The sequence below is a fragment of the Puntigrus tetrazona genome, chromosome 14 (genome assembly GCF_018831695.1).
Source record: "Puntigrus tetrazona isolate hp1 chromosome 14, ASM1883169v1, whole genome shotgun sequence".
Taxonomy (NCBI): Eukaryota; Metazoa; Chordata; class Actinopteri; order Cypriniformes; family Cyprinidae; genus Puntigrus; species Puntigrus tetrazona.
Window position 1 is genome coordinate 25,744,901 of NC_056712.1, and position 13,269 is coordinate 25,758,169.

Consider the following 13,269-nt stretch of genomic DNA (forward strand, 5'->3'; position numbering starts at 1 on the left):
AAAAACAAGGTAGAAAAATCCATGTGATGATTCACCAAATTACCTGAAACCCTCTAAACACAGACATTTTTTGCAGGTGCTTTGAGTCAACACCTTTTTATACACATAAATCTTAAATCGGGGTCTTATGTTCAGATTTATATTACATGTTCACAAATGTCAAAGACTACAGCAGATTTACATGCTTTCCTTTATGCCCTTTATCTTTTTAATTTTAACACTATGCATGGAGGTTACTATTCACCACTTCACCTTCAGGTTCAAAGCAGCAGTTAATTCTAGTCTGTTCAATTATAGATATGCCCTGTAGATAAACCATTTTCAAACGTGACTGTATGGCTCTATTATGACTTCACAATTGTCTAAAATACACCCACCTTAGCTCACCTAAGAGCTGTTGTGTCAAAGCTGCGGGGCTGTCAGGCGGTTGATATTTTTCTTCTGGGGCCTGTTTGTCAGAAGAACATCTCTTGTTATTTGGGAAATGTTTGAAATGAGGGAAGGCTGTAGACACAGATTATAAATGAAAACACTTATTGAACTCTGCATGCAATCCGTCACGAGGCAGTGACAGCCAGAGGTAAGCACTAAAGTGACGTTTAAATCAAAGAGTGTTGCACTGGGACTAAAGTATCAGACTTTTATCTGATCCTAATCTCAGGGTATAAGCTGTTTTCTGAGAGAGAGAGAGGGAAAGAGAGAAAAGAGAGAGAGAGAGAGAGAGAGAGAGAGAGAGAGAGAGAGAGAGAGAGAGAGAGAGAGAGAGAGAGAGTGAGTATATAGCCATAAACAGAAGCTAAACCCACAATACAGGTTAAAGTGAGCAAAGGCACTGATTAATGAGCTTTATCATATTTAGACTGACAAAACTAAGGCAAAATCATGGAATCCAGACATAAATATCATGTCAAAGAACTGATCTAATTTGGGATTATGTGAATGAAAACTTAAACTGTTATATGGACTAGTTTCTGTGAATATTAAAGTGCAAAGGACTAATATTAGAAAACAAAATCTGCATGTTGTGCCTAAATGTGTGGCACGGTTTTGTCTACCACACATATTCAAGCATGCATGATTCTTGTGGTTTCTTAGCATCTGCTTTCTCGGCTTCATCCGCATGTCAGCCTCTGTATGAGTCTCGAAAAGTTCTATTCACACAGCAGCTTACAGAGGTTTGAATACTTTCTATATGAACACAAGCCCTATTGTATTTGTAACCATCACCTGTAACCAGCAAAAGGACTAAAGTAAATGATGAGCAACGTCCAAAACTGCCAAGTCTTATCACATTTGACACAATAATTGTCCACCTGAGGTGCAGTTTAATCTGTCAAATCCTAATTAACAGACAACAGCTTTTATACCTCTGTAAAAAGTGGAGAAAATTTGTTGTGCACAAACCACAAAACTGTCTGGAGCATTTCCGAGGACATTGGCTGGATCAAAGCCTATCAGACACCACTCGTATCTCAGCTCTGTAAGTTACACGAAAACCCGTGACCTGCTGGGTTTGAATGAATTACATGCATTTTATTATTAAAAATTTCATTCAGAATTCTGAAAAATTAAAACGAACAAAATGGCTTATGTTTTGGTATTTCATAGACCCTGCACATTATGACAATATATTTTCAGTACATGTATTTAGCACTAAAGTCTCCCAAGACAACAGTTGGAGAAGGAGATACAGATAGAAATAATATGTTTATGTAAGATCACACAGCATCGTTCCTTGTTTGAAATAGCTGTTCTCCCCTGTGTTTTGCAATGAGTGCAAAGGCCACATCTCTGTTCTTCAGCTGTTCTTTTGCTCTCTGCTCTGTCACTAGCCTGTTGCCTAAAAACAACCATAAAAGGAAATGCAAAAATCAAAGAGTGAGGAGTGGGGACTGAAGATGGTCCCCTGGTGCCTGGGAAACAGTTCTGAGGTTGTAAACAAACAGCATAACGTCAAGTATCTTGGTTGCAGAATGCGTATTAAATGGGAACATGTGAACGAGAGTGGTTTATATCAAACACAAAGACTTGGGTTTGTTGTAGCATGAGATTGATAATGAACCGTAAATGTCAAGTGTGATGAAATGAAATGAGGAATATTAAGCATATCCTCCTCCCAAAGCCATTTTCAGTTTCTGCCTGTGAACTCATTGTTTACATGTTGGCGATGGGTTTCAGGCATGAAAAACACAAATCACAGGCACTTCATGGACTCATGGATTTCAAAAAGGTGTAAAAAACAAGTGAGCAGTTTAAAATCTTTTAAAACAGCAATGAAGGCAGACATAACTCTTAAAATTTCTTATTATCCTTAAAAATATTTAAAAAATCAAGAGGGCTTAAACAACATTATCCTGAGAAAGAAGCGGAAATAAAAATGAAGTTCATGACAGTTCTCTTTTACTTAAAACTTTGAAGACAAGCTGAGTAGAGAGTGGCTTAGGGAAAGAGCACCCAGGATCACAGCGCACAAACACCTGAATTATGCTGTTTAATCATACCTACTGCATTTGCTGCACATGAAGAACATTCGTAACTTCTTCCTTACAGGATTTACTTTCATTTCCTCCATAGCCTGCTTGGAAACATCCCCTCGAGCACTTCCTTTAAGATGTGAAGCTATTGAGTAGATTACATGCAGTTCACCTTTCCTCATCTGTCGCAATCACAATTAAATCACTTAGGCACAATTAAAGCTTTAGATCAATGTTAATATCCATACGCAGTATAAAAGTGACCTTCAAGTGCTTAAGGCACTTAAACTGCACACGGAGATGTTCTTAAACAACAAAAAAACGACATTTTCTCTGCAGCTCCTGAAAGAACAAGCAAAGCCGGTTGAACTGAAATGCATAAACCTAGTTCGGGATAATCTTTAATGTCAAGATAAGCCAAAGGGTAGTAATAACTTCCATGGATGTGCATTACACAGTGGAGATTGGTCATATGTTTGCCATTTCCATTAATGCTGTGTGTCTGTATGAGCATTTCTTCTTGTAAGTTGTAGAAGTGGATGAAGTGCACCGATTCCAACAATCAAGGCCGATGGGCCAGCCAGTGCCATTTAATCTTTCACAACAAATTATTCCCTCTATTTGTTTATTTGCCTTTGCAGCTCCCCTCATCTCCTCCTTCCACCCCCGCAGTATTTTGAGGAATGCAATTTCAGAGAGAATGAAAGGGCAATGTTTTGTTTGATTCAATCAGTATTGAATTGAACTGGATCAAATGAGAGTCCATTATCTGAAGGCACTGTTTGTCTCTTGGTGTAATGAGGGCCCTGTTCACACGCTGGTGTTTCAACCACCACATCTGTCCAACTGTTTCAGCGCAATAGACCTTTTATTACCACTGTGATGATAATCTTGTTGTTTTGTGCGATAATTGTGTCAAATAATCTCCTTTTCACAGAGACAAAGACTCAGTGGTGATGGGATGCCCTGAAGTTCTCAGTGAACTAAAGCAGCAGCATTGTCTCATGTCCTCCTGAGGCACAACGAACATTCAAGCTCGACATGGTTTGACAAACCGTGCTGTGACACTTCAATCAAATCTTTAACAGTGGTAAGCTACCATCTGTGGAGCGATGACATACACCCTATCATATAAATGATCACTAAAAACGCAGTACAATAAAACACATGAAATGACCACATAATGCTACATTACATGCAAATCTAAATTGCTAGTGACTTAGTGGGACACTAAACCATCTTAAAGTATCTCTGATATTACTGGAACTGTTTTTACATTCTATTTATTTTATTATTATTTTCGGTCAGTCTTGTGCAAACTATAAAAGTTTTGAAATGTTTAATTTCTAAACTTCAAAAGGGTAAATTGTTGTTATTTCATTTTTTTTATGCAGAAAAGATATTTACAGTATATTTAAACTGATAAAAGGCAAAAGTGTATCTTACATTTGGCTATGCGAATAGTAAATTAATGTATTGCTATATTTATTTGTTTTTCACAATATTGCATCAGTATTTATGATATATGTTGCATCACGATGTGTATTATATCATGGCACCAGCTTTATTCTATGCATATAATGCAGCATGAAAGCATGTTGGTTGCTCACATTATTGTTATACAGTATGTGTTTGTTAGAGTAGACATCTTATGGTACATTCTTTCAGTCTGAAATCCTTCAAAACTGAAAACTCATTTCTTTAAAAGGCATTTCTGTTAGAGCTCACAAGAGGGCATGAGGATGTGGGTGAAGGCAAGAGGAGGGTGGTTTGCTAACACTTCTTCAAATGCACTTAGGGGACAGTGGGATCTCCTCTCTCTGCTTATTCTAATTACTGTGAGATTTGTCTTGTTATATGTTTCCCCCAAGTCACTCTGTTATAGACCTGTACAAGAAACAATGTAGTACAGATACTGATTGCATTTGGGCTGATGTTATTGTAGCATCTGTTAGTTTGCAGTAAGTGTTGAATGTGACATTTACATTTACTCACGCACTCACTCAGATTTGCTTTAAATTGTGTATTTTTTTATTGTGTTCTAACGTCTTCAAAACAGCATAGAAAATATTTTACACTTAAGATAACTAACCATTTCATTACAGATACAGGAGCTCTAAAAATAAGCATTCATTACATCATTCTGTCAAAAGTAAATAGTACCTTAAATATGTACAAGCAAACAGCCTTGAGTTGTTGTTACATTTCCTCCTGTCTTCCAGAGATGTTTATTTTTGTAAACATACTTTATAGATGCAAATTCGTTAATAAGAGCATACAGTCCAAACACCACGGTTAAAACAAGACAGCCTGGCTTCAGAATATTAGTTTACACAATATTACTATTTTTCAGTAATGCAACACATGTAGCTTTGGTTGGCCTAAGAAATGTCTAGAACAAAAACGTATTTCGAGAAGACCCTAAAACCAATTATGTTAAACCTTGTGGCACTTTTTTTAATCGGTGCATGTTATTTTGAAAGAAACATAAGCACATATGTGGCCGGGCAAGTGAACTTGTACTAAATAAAAAAACACAAACACACGCCAGGACATCTAACAAATAAGGGTTCTTTTATTCTTGACTGAGCTTAAAAGGAAACTCAGCATTAAGGTCTAATTCAGGGTAAGACAAAGTAAAGAAAATAAAAATAAATAAATTTACAGAGACAACCACCTAATTAACGTCAGTGGTCTTAACTTTCCTGACGACGTTTCACAGGATTACAGGCCCTTCAATTTTACCCGGTGCAAACAAGGTTACAAAACGGAAAAAGCGGCGTACAAAACAACGGCGTACAAAACAACGGCGTACAAAACAACGGCAGTGGCCTATATGTGCTCTCCTGTTTAAACAAACAAAGAACAAAAGAACATAAACATACATATCCCATTTGCGTATATATAGCTTCTTATAAGCATATTATAAAATACACAAAATGATACAGACTTTGAGACGATTAAATAAGCAACACTTACTCCGACTGATTCCACGAAGCACACAGCAAAAGCTCACATGGTCATTAACACTCGATCTCACATTTCGTTGCTCTCCCCTCTAACACAGTAAAGTATAAGAATTACTGCTCGGTAAACATATAATAACATACTTTACATTATTTAACATTTTATAGTAACTCACGCTCGATCTCCATTAACGTGGTCCGAATTTCCCTTCCCCCACTGGCGATCTCTCACGTGCAATAAGGCAACTCCTTTGTAATCGTCAAATGAAACCATGTACCCACACATTCACGAGTAGATATAAACTGGGATTTATCTCCTTTTAACAGTTTTATAAACTATTTCTTTGTGCAACGCTTTAACTCAGTTCTCCGTCTGTCGACGTGCACTTCGCTCTCACATGTGCGCGAACGCTTATTTCTTAAAGGGGACAGCGCACATAACCACGTGACAGGAAACCAAAGGTGCATTGCCAGGGATATAAAATAAAATAACAGGTGAATCCTACCCTGGTTACACTCTCCCCTGCCTACAGTCAGCGTCCTCGATGACTGCACAATACAATTTATTCATCCACTAATCCTTGTAGTTTATTGGATGTATACAAGACCACCCCTGCTAACACTTGGGAAAGAACATCGGGAGTAAAGGACACAGCATTACAGGAGGATTTGGGTAGTCTATTTGGGTTACTATGAACACCAGCATTTGACCGCTGTGTTCTACGGGGCGTAGGATGGGGAGCATCCACTTGAGTATTCTCTGCCCTAGGCTTCCGGGGCACAGGAACTGGTCTAGTCAACACTACATCTGTAGGTGAATCAGTCCTTTCAGTATCAGGTTGAAGGCTATCTTGAGCAGCACTCCTCTCGCCACTCACTGCTTCATCACATGTTTCCTGTGCTTCTTCCACTTCAGCCCCAGCACAATCGAATGGTGCCACACCCAGCTGCTGTGACTCCTCAGGATATATGGTTTCTTCCACAAGCACACATTCGGCATCTAACGAAGGCATCTCATCCACCAACCCTGAGGTTGGTACTTCTTCTACAGGTCTCACTTTCCTCCGTGGCATTGGAACTGGTCTCGGACAAAGCCTAATGCCTGATCGATGTACTCGTTTTGCAGGACCACCTTCAACTGGCTCCACAGTGTAGGTTGTCCCATGCACTTCCACCACCTGATAAACTGTGGGTGCCCAGGCGTCTTGTATCTTGTTTCTTCCTGGGGGGCGATAACGTAAGTACAGCTGCTGCCCAACCAGTACTTCGGGACAGTATACTCCACCCTCACGCTTGGCAACTCGATCTGCGGCTCTCCTTTCAGTGTATTCACGTGCCCTGGTATGAGCATCCCGGAGCCGCTCCTTATGGACGGACAACCAGGCAAGTTCTTTTTCTAGATCTGGCTCCTGACCCAACAAGGCATCTACTGGTAAGTGTGGCTGTCTCCCAAACAACATGTAATAAGGAGAGTAACCAGTGGAGGAATGTGGGGTCACATTGTAGGCGTACACCAGCTCGGGTAAGTACTCTGGCCATCTCCGCTTCTTCTCTGGAGGTAAGGAACGCAAGAGGTCGTGCAGAGTTCTGTTAAACCTCTCACATTGTGCATTCCCTGAGGGTGATGTGGTGTAGTGCGGGACTTTCTCACTCCATATAGTTTACAAAGCTCTGCAATCACAGCACTCTCAAAGTTTCTTCCCTGATCTGAATGAAGACGCTGGGGCACTCCATATTTGAGAAACCATTCCTTTAGAAGGATCCTAGCAGTAGTGTCCGCCTTCTGATTGCGAGTAGGAAATGCCTGACTGAACTTTGTGAATACATCAGTAACAACCAGGACATTTTCCTGCCCATCAGACGCAGGTTCCAATGTGGTGAAATCCACTGCAACCACTTCTAGGGGATGAGAGGCCAAGAATGGGGTCCAAGGGCTTGAATCTTGGGCTGCGGCATTTTGGCTAGCACGCACCGTTGACACTCCTTAACCCACTTATCCACAGCATTATACATCCCCACCCAATAACAACGCTGCTTGAGTAGGGCCAGTGTTCGCTCTATGCCTTGATGCCCCATTTGGTCATGGACACTCCGCAACACCGTTTCAACGAGACATTCAGGGAGCAGCAACTGTTGGCACTCCCCATAGAAGACGTCGTCCACCATTCTGTACATCAGTCCATCTTTCTCTTGAATCTTGTCCCACTGCTTAAGCATCAACAGCACCTGTCTGGACAAGTACTTCCTCTCTCGATTTGTGGGCTTCCTCTTCTTGTCCCAGAAACTTTTGAGCACACTGATAGTAGGATCTGTCTCCTGAAACTGGCGAAGATCATCCTTTGTGTATCCAGGTAACGTTGGAGTATTCTCCAGGGTTCCTCCCCAGTCTCTCTATCCTCCATAGCTGCCTGTAGCATTCCTATTCCTCCCTCTCCAGGACTCGCTGCTAGCACTGCCAGATCTTCTCCGACTGCAGTCCCTGTACGAAGCCCACTACAAATAGCTACACATCCATCGTACTCTGAATCCTCAGTTTCCACGTTCATCCCTTCCAGTCCTGGCCTTCTAGAGAGGGCGTCAGCTGCGGTGTTACACCTTCCAGGGCGGTACTGCACTTCAAAAGTCAAATACTGCAAGTTGCGCAGCCCACCTCTGTTCAATGGCTCCCAACCTAGCCGTGTTGAGATGGCAGAGAGGATTATTATCCGTTAGGACAGTAAACTTGGATCCCAGCAAGTAACTCCTGAACTTCTCACCACAGCCCATTTGAGTGCCAGAAGCTCCAGCTTCATACTGCTGTAGTTCCTGTCGTTCCGCTCTGCGCCCCTCAACCTTCGACTTGCATAGGCTATCACAGTCCTACTTCCTCCTTGTTGCTGATACAGCACAGCACCCAATCCTAGATTACTGGCATCGGTCTCCAGCACAAAAGGTAGGGTAAAATCTGCATAGCCTAGTGTTGGAGCACATGTAAAGCTTCTCTTTGAGATGCTCAAGGCTTTCTGACACTCCGCTGTCCAGGAGCCCTTAAACAGTTTGTTAGCCTGAATAACACTCCCCTGGTGGACACACTTGTTTACGACATCATGGAGTGGACCAGCCACCTTTGAGAAGCCCTCGATGAATCTCCGATAATAGCTGCAGAATCCTAAAAAGGACCGCAGCTCCTTCAAAGTGTGGGGAACTGGCCACTGTCTCACCGCACTCACTTTGTCTGGATCTGTAGATACCCCTTGAGCAGAGACCACATGCCCCAAGAATTTTACCTCGGACTGCAGGAAGTGGCACTTTTCCACCTTTACCTTAAGTCCGGCCTCCCTCAACCTCTGTAACACAGCCTCAAGCCTCACTAAGTGTCCCTCGAATGTACTTGAATACACAAGCAAATCGTCCAAATAAACTAGCAGCGTTTGGAAGACCAGATCACTCATTATGGTCTGCATGAGACGCTGGAATGTTGCTGGTGCATTACATAGGCCAAACGGCATCCGCTGGTACTCATACAGGCCAAATGGGGTAATGAAAGCTGTCTTGTGCCGGTCCTTCTCATGAACTGCTACTTGGTGATAGCCACTCGCGAGGTCAATAGATGAGAACACCTTGGCCTTACTCAAAGCATCCAGACTCTCATCTATCCGGGAGTAATGGGAATGCGTCGCGTCTTGTTTTACAATTCAGCTTCCGGTAGTCCACGCATAGCCGAAGACTCCCATCAGTCTTACGGACTAACACCACAGGAGATGCATACGAACTGGAGCTTTCTTGAATGACATGCTTTTGAGCAGGCCAGAGATATGTTCCTTCACTTCCTGGAATTGGGTTGGGGTATACGCCGGTATGACTGTGAGACAGGAAGGTCATCATTCAGGGAATTTCATGCTTTACCAGCTCAGTATAGCCAAGGTCTTCATCAGAGATGGCAAACACGTCCAGGTATCCTTAGAAGCGCCTTCAACTCCGCCTGTTGGGCGAGGGTACATCATTTGTATCTTCTCTAAGGGACATTGCAGATCACCGGTAACCCCTGTCATTGACCTCTGGTTAACCATAACCTCCTCGTGATCTGCAGAGATCCGATTGAATCTGACTTTACAGGAACTACTCTCAACTTGATGTCCATGGGCAAGTATCCCCAATTTCACCTTGGGTGGCAGCCACACATCTGCTGGGGACAGGTTTACTACCTGCACTGGGAATACCCGCCTACCAGGTGATACCAAGGTAGGAAGCAAGACCAAACCCCTGGCAATTGTGCTTTACCTGGCTCAATTATACTTAAACCTCCTTTTCCAGCTACCTCTTTATGTGTCCTGGCTTGAATTGTAGCCACGGAGGCTGCAGGGACATATGCCTTACGTGATGCCCGCCACCCGGACCACGGAATTCGATTCCACAGAGGCAGCCTCTTGTACTCGGTTTAAAACAGCTCTCAGTCCGCATCCAACGTCCCCTCCAAAGCATGGTCAAACTCAGCCACAATTAATTGCTTACAACGCTGGGCTATGTTCATGCCAAAGTATGCCTGGGGCGGCAAGTCAGTCTTCCCTTCATTCTGGTCACGAATCACCAAGAACCCACAGCCAGGCAGAGTCAACCCCATTACCTGGATATCCAGTTCAACATACCCAAGATAGGGAAGAGGCAACCCATTGGCGGCAGTAATTTTTAACCACTTGCTTGTCCAATGCATGTCCTTGTCTTCCCCATGCAGATGTTCTTTAAAGAAACTCTCCGTCAAAGTACTAACGTTACTGCCAGTATCTAACAGACAGCGGATTGCTACCCCCAACATGAATTTCCACTTCTGGGCACTTACCCACTGCACGCTCCAGAAACCGCTCTTTTGTCAGTGTGTCAGTCTTTGAGCCATCACTGCCCCTCTCATTGCTCGGCTCTTCATGGCGGAGGGACACAGTTTCCGGAAGTTGGGACTCGGGCATAGCTAGCACAGGGTTTTCTTGGAAACGCTGCCCAGTGCATTGCCTGGCTATGTGCCCAACACCCTCACATCTCAAGCAAATAGGTTGGCCATCTCGGGAATATCGCGGTTTGAATTTGGACTTACTAGGTCTCTCTGCAGTTGGTCCAGATTTCTGAATCATGAGATCACGAACCGCATTGGTAAGTTCCCCGATTGCTTTTCCTTGTTGTGAAACTACTTTGATTACTTCTTGTAGGGCTACAGTCAAGTCATTCGGGATGGTGGCGGTCATCCTTGCATGTTCTGCCCTTTCCTCCACACTCACCAGGTTTCGATTTCGTACCACATTGGCTGGACGAGGTCTCTCTCTGAGCACCACAACAGAGCCTCTCGCGAACTTCAAATAATGTGGCATGGGGTCGCTCTCTCACCACCTTGCGCAGTTCTCTTCGAAGGGCTGAATCTCTCACCCCTTCAATAAACTGGTCTCTCAATGCCAGTTGCACATCTGAAACACAATGTGGTGCTTGTTGCAGTGCAGAGTTTAACATCAAAGACAGTGCATGTGAAAAATCCGAAAAATCTTCCCATCCAATTGTTTCCGTGCATAAAATGTGTGCAGTAGCTGAGAGGTGCTACGTTTCTCCCTGAAAGCTGCCCGCAAATATGAGAACAAGTCTTCAGGTGCCCTATCCTCCCCCCATACACAACTTCACTTCATCCAAAGCTGACCCCTTCAAGTGGGAGAGAATAAAATCTACCTGATCTTCAACATTTAACCCCTTACTCGTATAACCCTCCCCAGTTCCTCAATGAACTCATCTACATTTTGGCAGTCTTTACCTGGGTCCCCACTGAACAGTACAATTTGTTTCTCTCTTGGGATATACACATAGGACCTAGTATGAACATTAGTCATGTTAGCAAGAGCTGACATTACTTCATCATGTCTACGTCCCAGCTCCGAGATTTGGGACTGAAGCTGTGAGACAGGGCTACCTCTTTCAATGTCCATTTCTGTTGCCTCAGCACCTGCACCCTGAAAGTTGTCCTCCATCGCAGCTGCACCTCTGATGTCCTCAGCATCCATGACCTGACTTGACTGCTCCGGCAGTTTTAGTTCTCAAACAATCAGTTCAACACTGTCCTCCTCGCTGTCCTCAAGCTCAGAGAGTCCTGATGCGCTGGCACCTTGTACTGCTGTCGCTTCTACCAGGATGGAACTGCAGGTCCTTTCAGCACTTAGTCGCCTTTGCCACTACCGTTGTTTGCACTGTTGTTACAAAAACTAAATCAGCCCCAAACAAAACAGAACCCCACTCCTGGTACCAAAATTAGATGTGGCCGGGCAAGTGAACTTGTACTAAATAAAAAAACACAAACACCGCCAGGACATCTAACAAATAAGGGTTCTTTTATTCTTGACTGAGCTTAAAAGGAAACTCAGCATTAAGGTCTAATTCAGGGTAAGACAAAGTAAAGAAAATAAAAATAAATAAATTTACAGAGACAACCACCTAATTAACGTCAGTGGTCTTAACTTTCTGACGAGGTTTCACAGGATTACAGGCCCTTCAATTTTACCCGTGCAAACAAGGTTACAAAAACGGAAAAAGCGGCGTACAAAACAACGGCGTAAAAACAACGGCAGTGGCCTATATGTGCTCTCCTGTTTAAACAAACAAAGAACAAAAAGAACATAAACATACATATCCCATTTGCGTATATATAGCTTCTTATAAGCATATTATAAAATACACAAAATGATACAGACTTTGAGACGATTAAATAAGCAACACTTACTCCGACTGATTCCACGAAGCACACAGCAAAAGCTCACATGGTCATTAACACTCGATCTCACATTTACGTTGCTCTCCTCTAACACAGTAAAGTATAAGAATTACTGCTCGGTAAACATATAATAACATACTTTACATTATTTAACATTTTATAGTAACTCACGCTCGATCTCCATTAACGTGGTCCGAATTTCCCTTCCCCCACTGGCGATCTCTCACGTGCAATAAGGCAACTCCTTTGTAATCGTCAAATGAAACCATGTACCCACACATTCACGAGTAGATATAAACTGGGATTTATCTCCTTTTAACAGTTTTATAAACTATTTCTTTGTGCAACGCTTTAACTCAGTTCTCCGTCTGTCGACGTGCACTTCGCTCTCACATGTGCGCGAACGCTTATTTCTTAAAGGGGACAGCGCACATAACCACGTGACAGGAAACCAAAGGTGCATTGCCAGGGAAATAAAATAAAATAGCAGGTGAATCCTACCCTGGTTACACATATAAGACTTCCATCATGATTATCAGTAAATAAAGTAACAGTAAAATATAACTTGCAATTATATTATTATAAAAATAACAGATTGCAATACAGGGATTAAATGATGACCATGATGTTTTCAGATTTAACAATGCAGTACTTTTTGGTCATCTGACCACTCATGGGTAGTTTGCTTAATGTTCTCCGAGCCTCTGGAATTTTTTAAAAATGTATGCTGGCAGCTTGTAGTTCAAGAGTCAGCACAGCCCCCCAGACAAGCACTCCTGAATGAGCAATGCAGCGGCCCTCAAAGAGGCCTGCGAATGTGTCACGCCTCTCAGCTCAAACACGGCTTGAAGCTGACTCCGAAATGGCAAACGGAACAGGTCAGTTCGGCATTAGCCTCCAGTTACAACAGCACCACGCTCCCATGAAGAGCAATTACACACTCTCGAGCAAAGACTACCTTGGCATTACTTCTGGGCCATTATAGAAGGGGAATGACAGACTTTTCAGCAAACAAAGAAAGGACTTACTTTAAAAAGGAGGAGAAAGCAGACTTACAGGATCTTTCTCTGAACATAAGCATGCAAGACTAATACAAGTCCTTCAACCCTTCAAG

At 42.8% G+C, this 13,269-nt stretch overlaps 1 protein-coding gene across 1 annotated transcript; it reads right to left on the reverse strand.

The window, feature by feature from the left end:
* Window positions 1-5,195: 5,195 nt before the first annotated feature.
* LOC122357538 lies at window positions 5,196-10,776 on the reverse strand. Its single transcript, XM_043256938.1, has 9 exons — window positions 10,257-10,776; window positions 9,326-9,503; window positions 9,163-9,281; window positions 8,197-9,101; window positions 7,504-7,777; window positions 7,106-7,339; window positions 5,617-7,055; window positions 5,454-5,532; window positions 5,196-5,320 (listed from the first exon to the last, which is right to left on the reverse strand). Exons 1-7 carry the CDS (start codon window positions 10,774-10,776, stop codon window positions 6,004-6,006), a joined length of 3,282 nt encoding a protein of 1,093 aa, XP_043112873.1. The 3' UTR covers window positions 5,196-5,320; window positions 5,454-5,532; window positions 5,617-6,003.
* Between the last annotated feature and the right edge of the window lie 2,493 nt (window positions 10,777-13,269).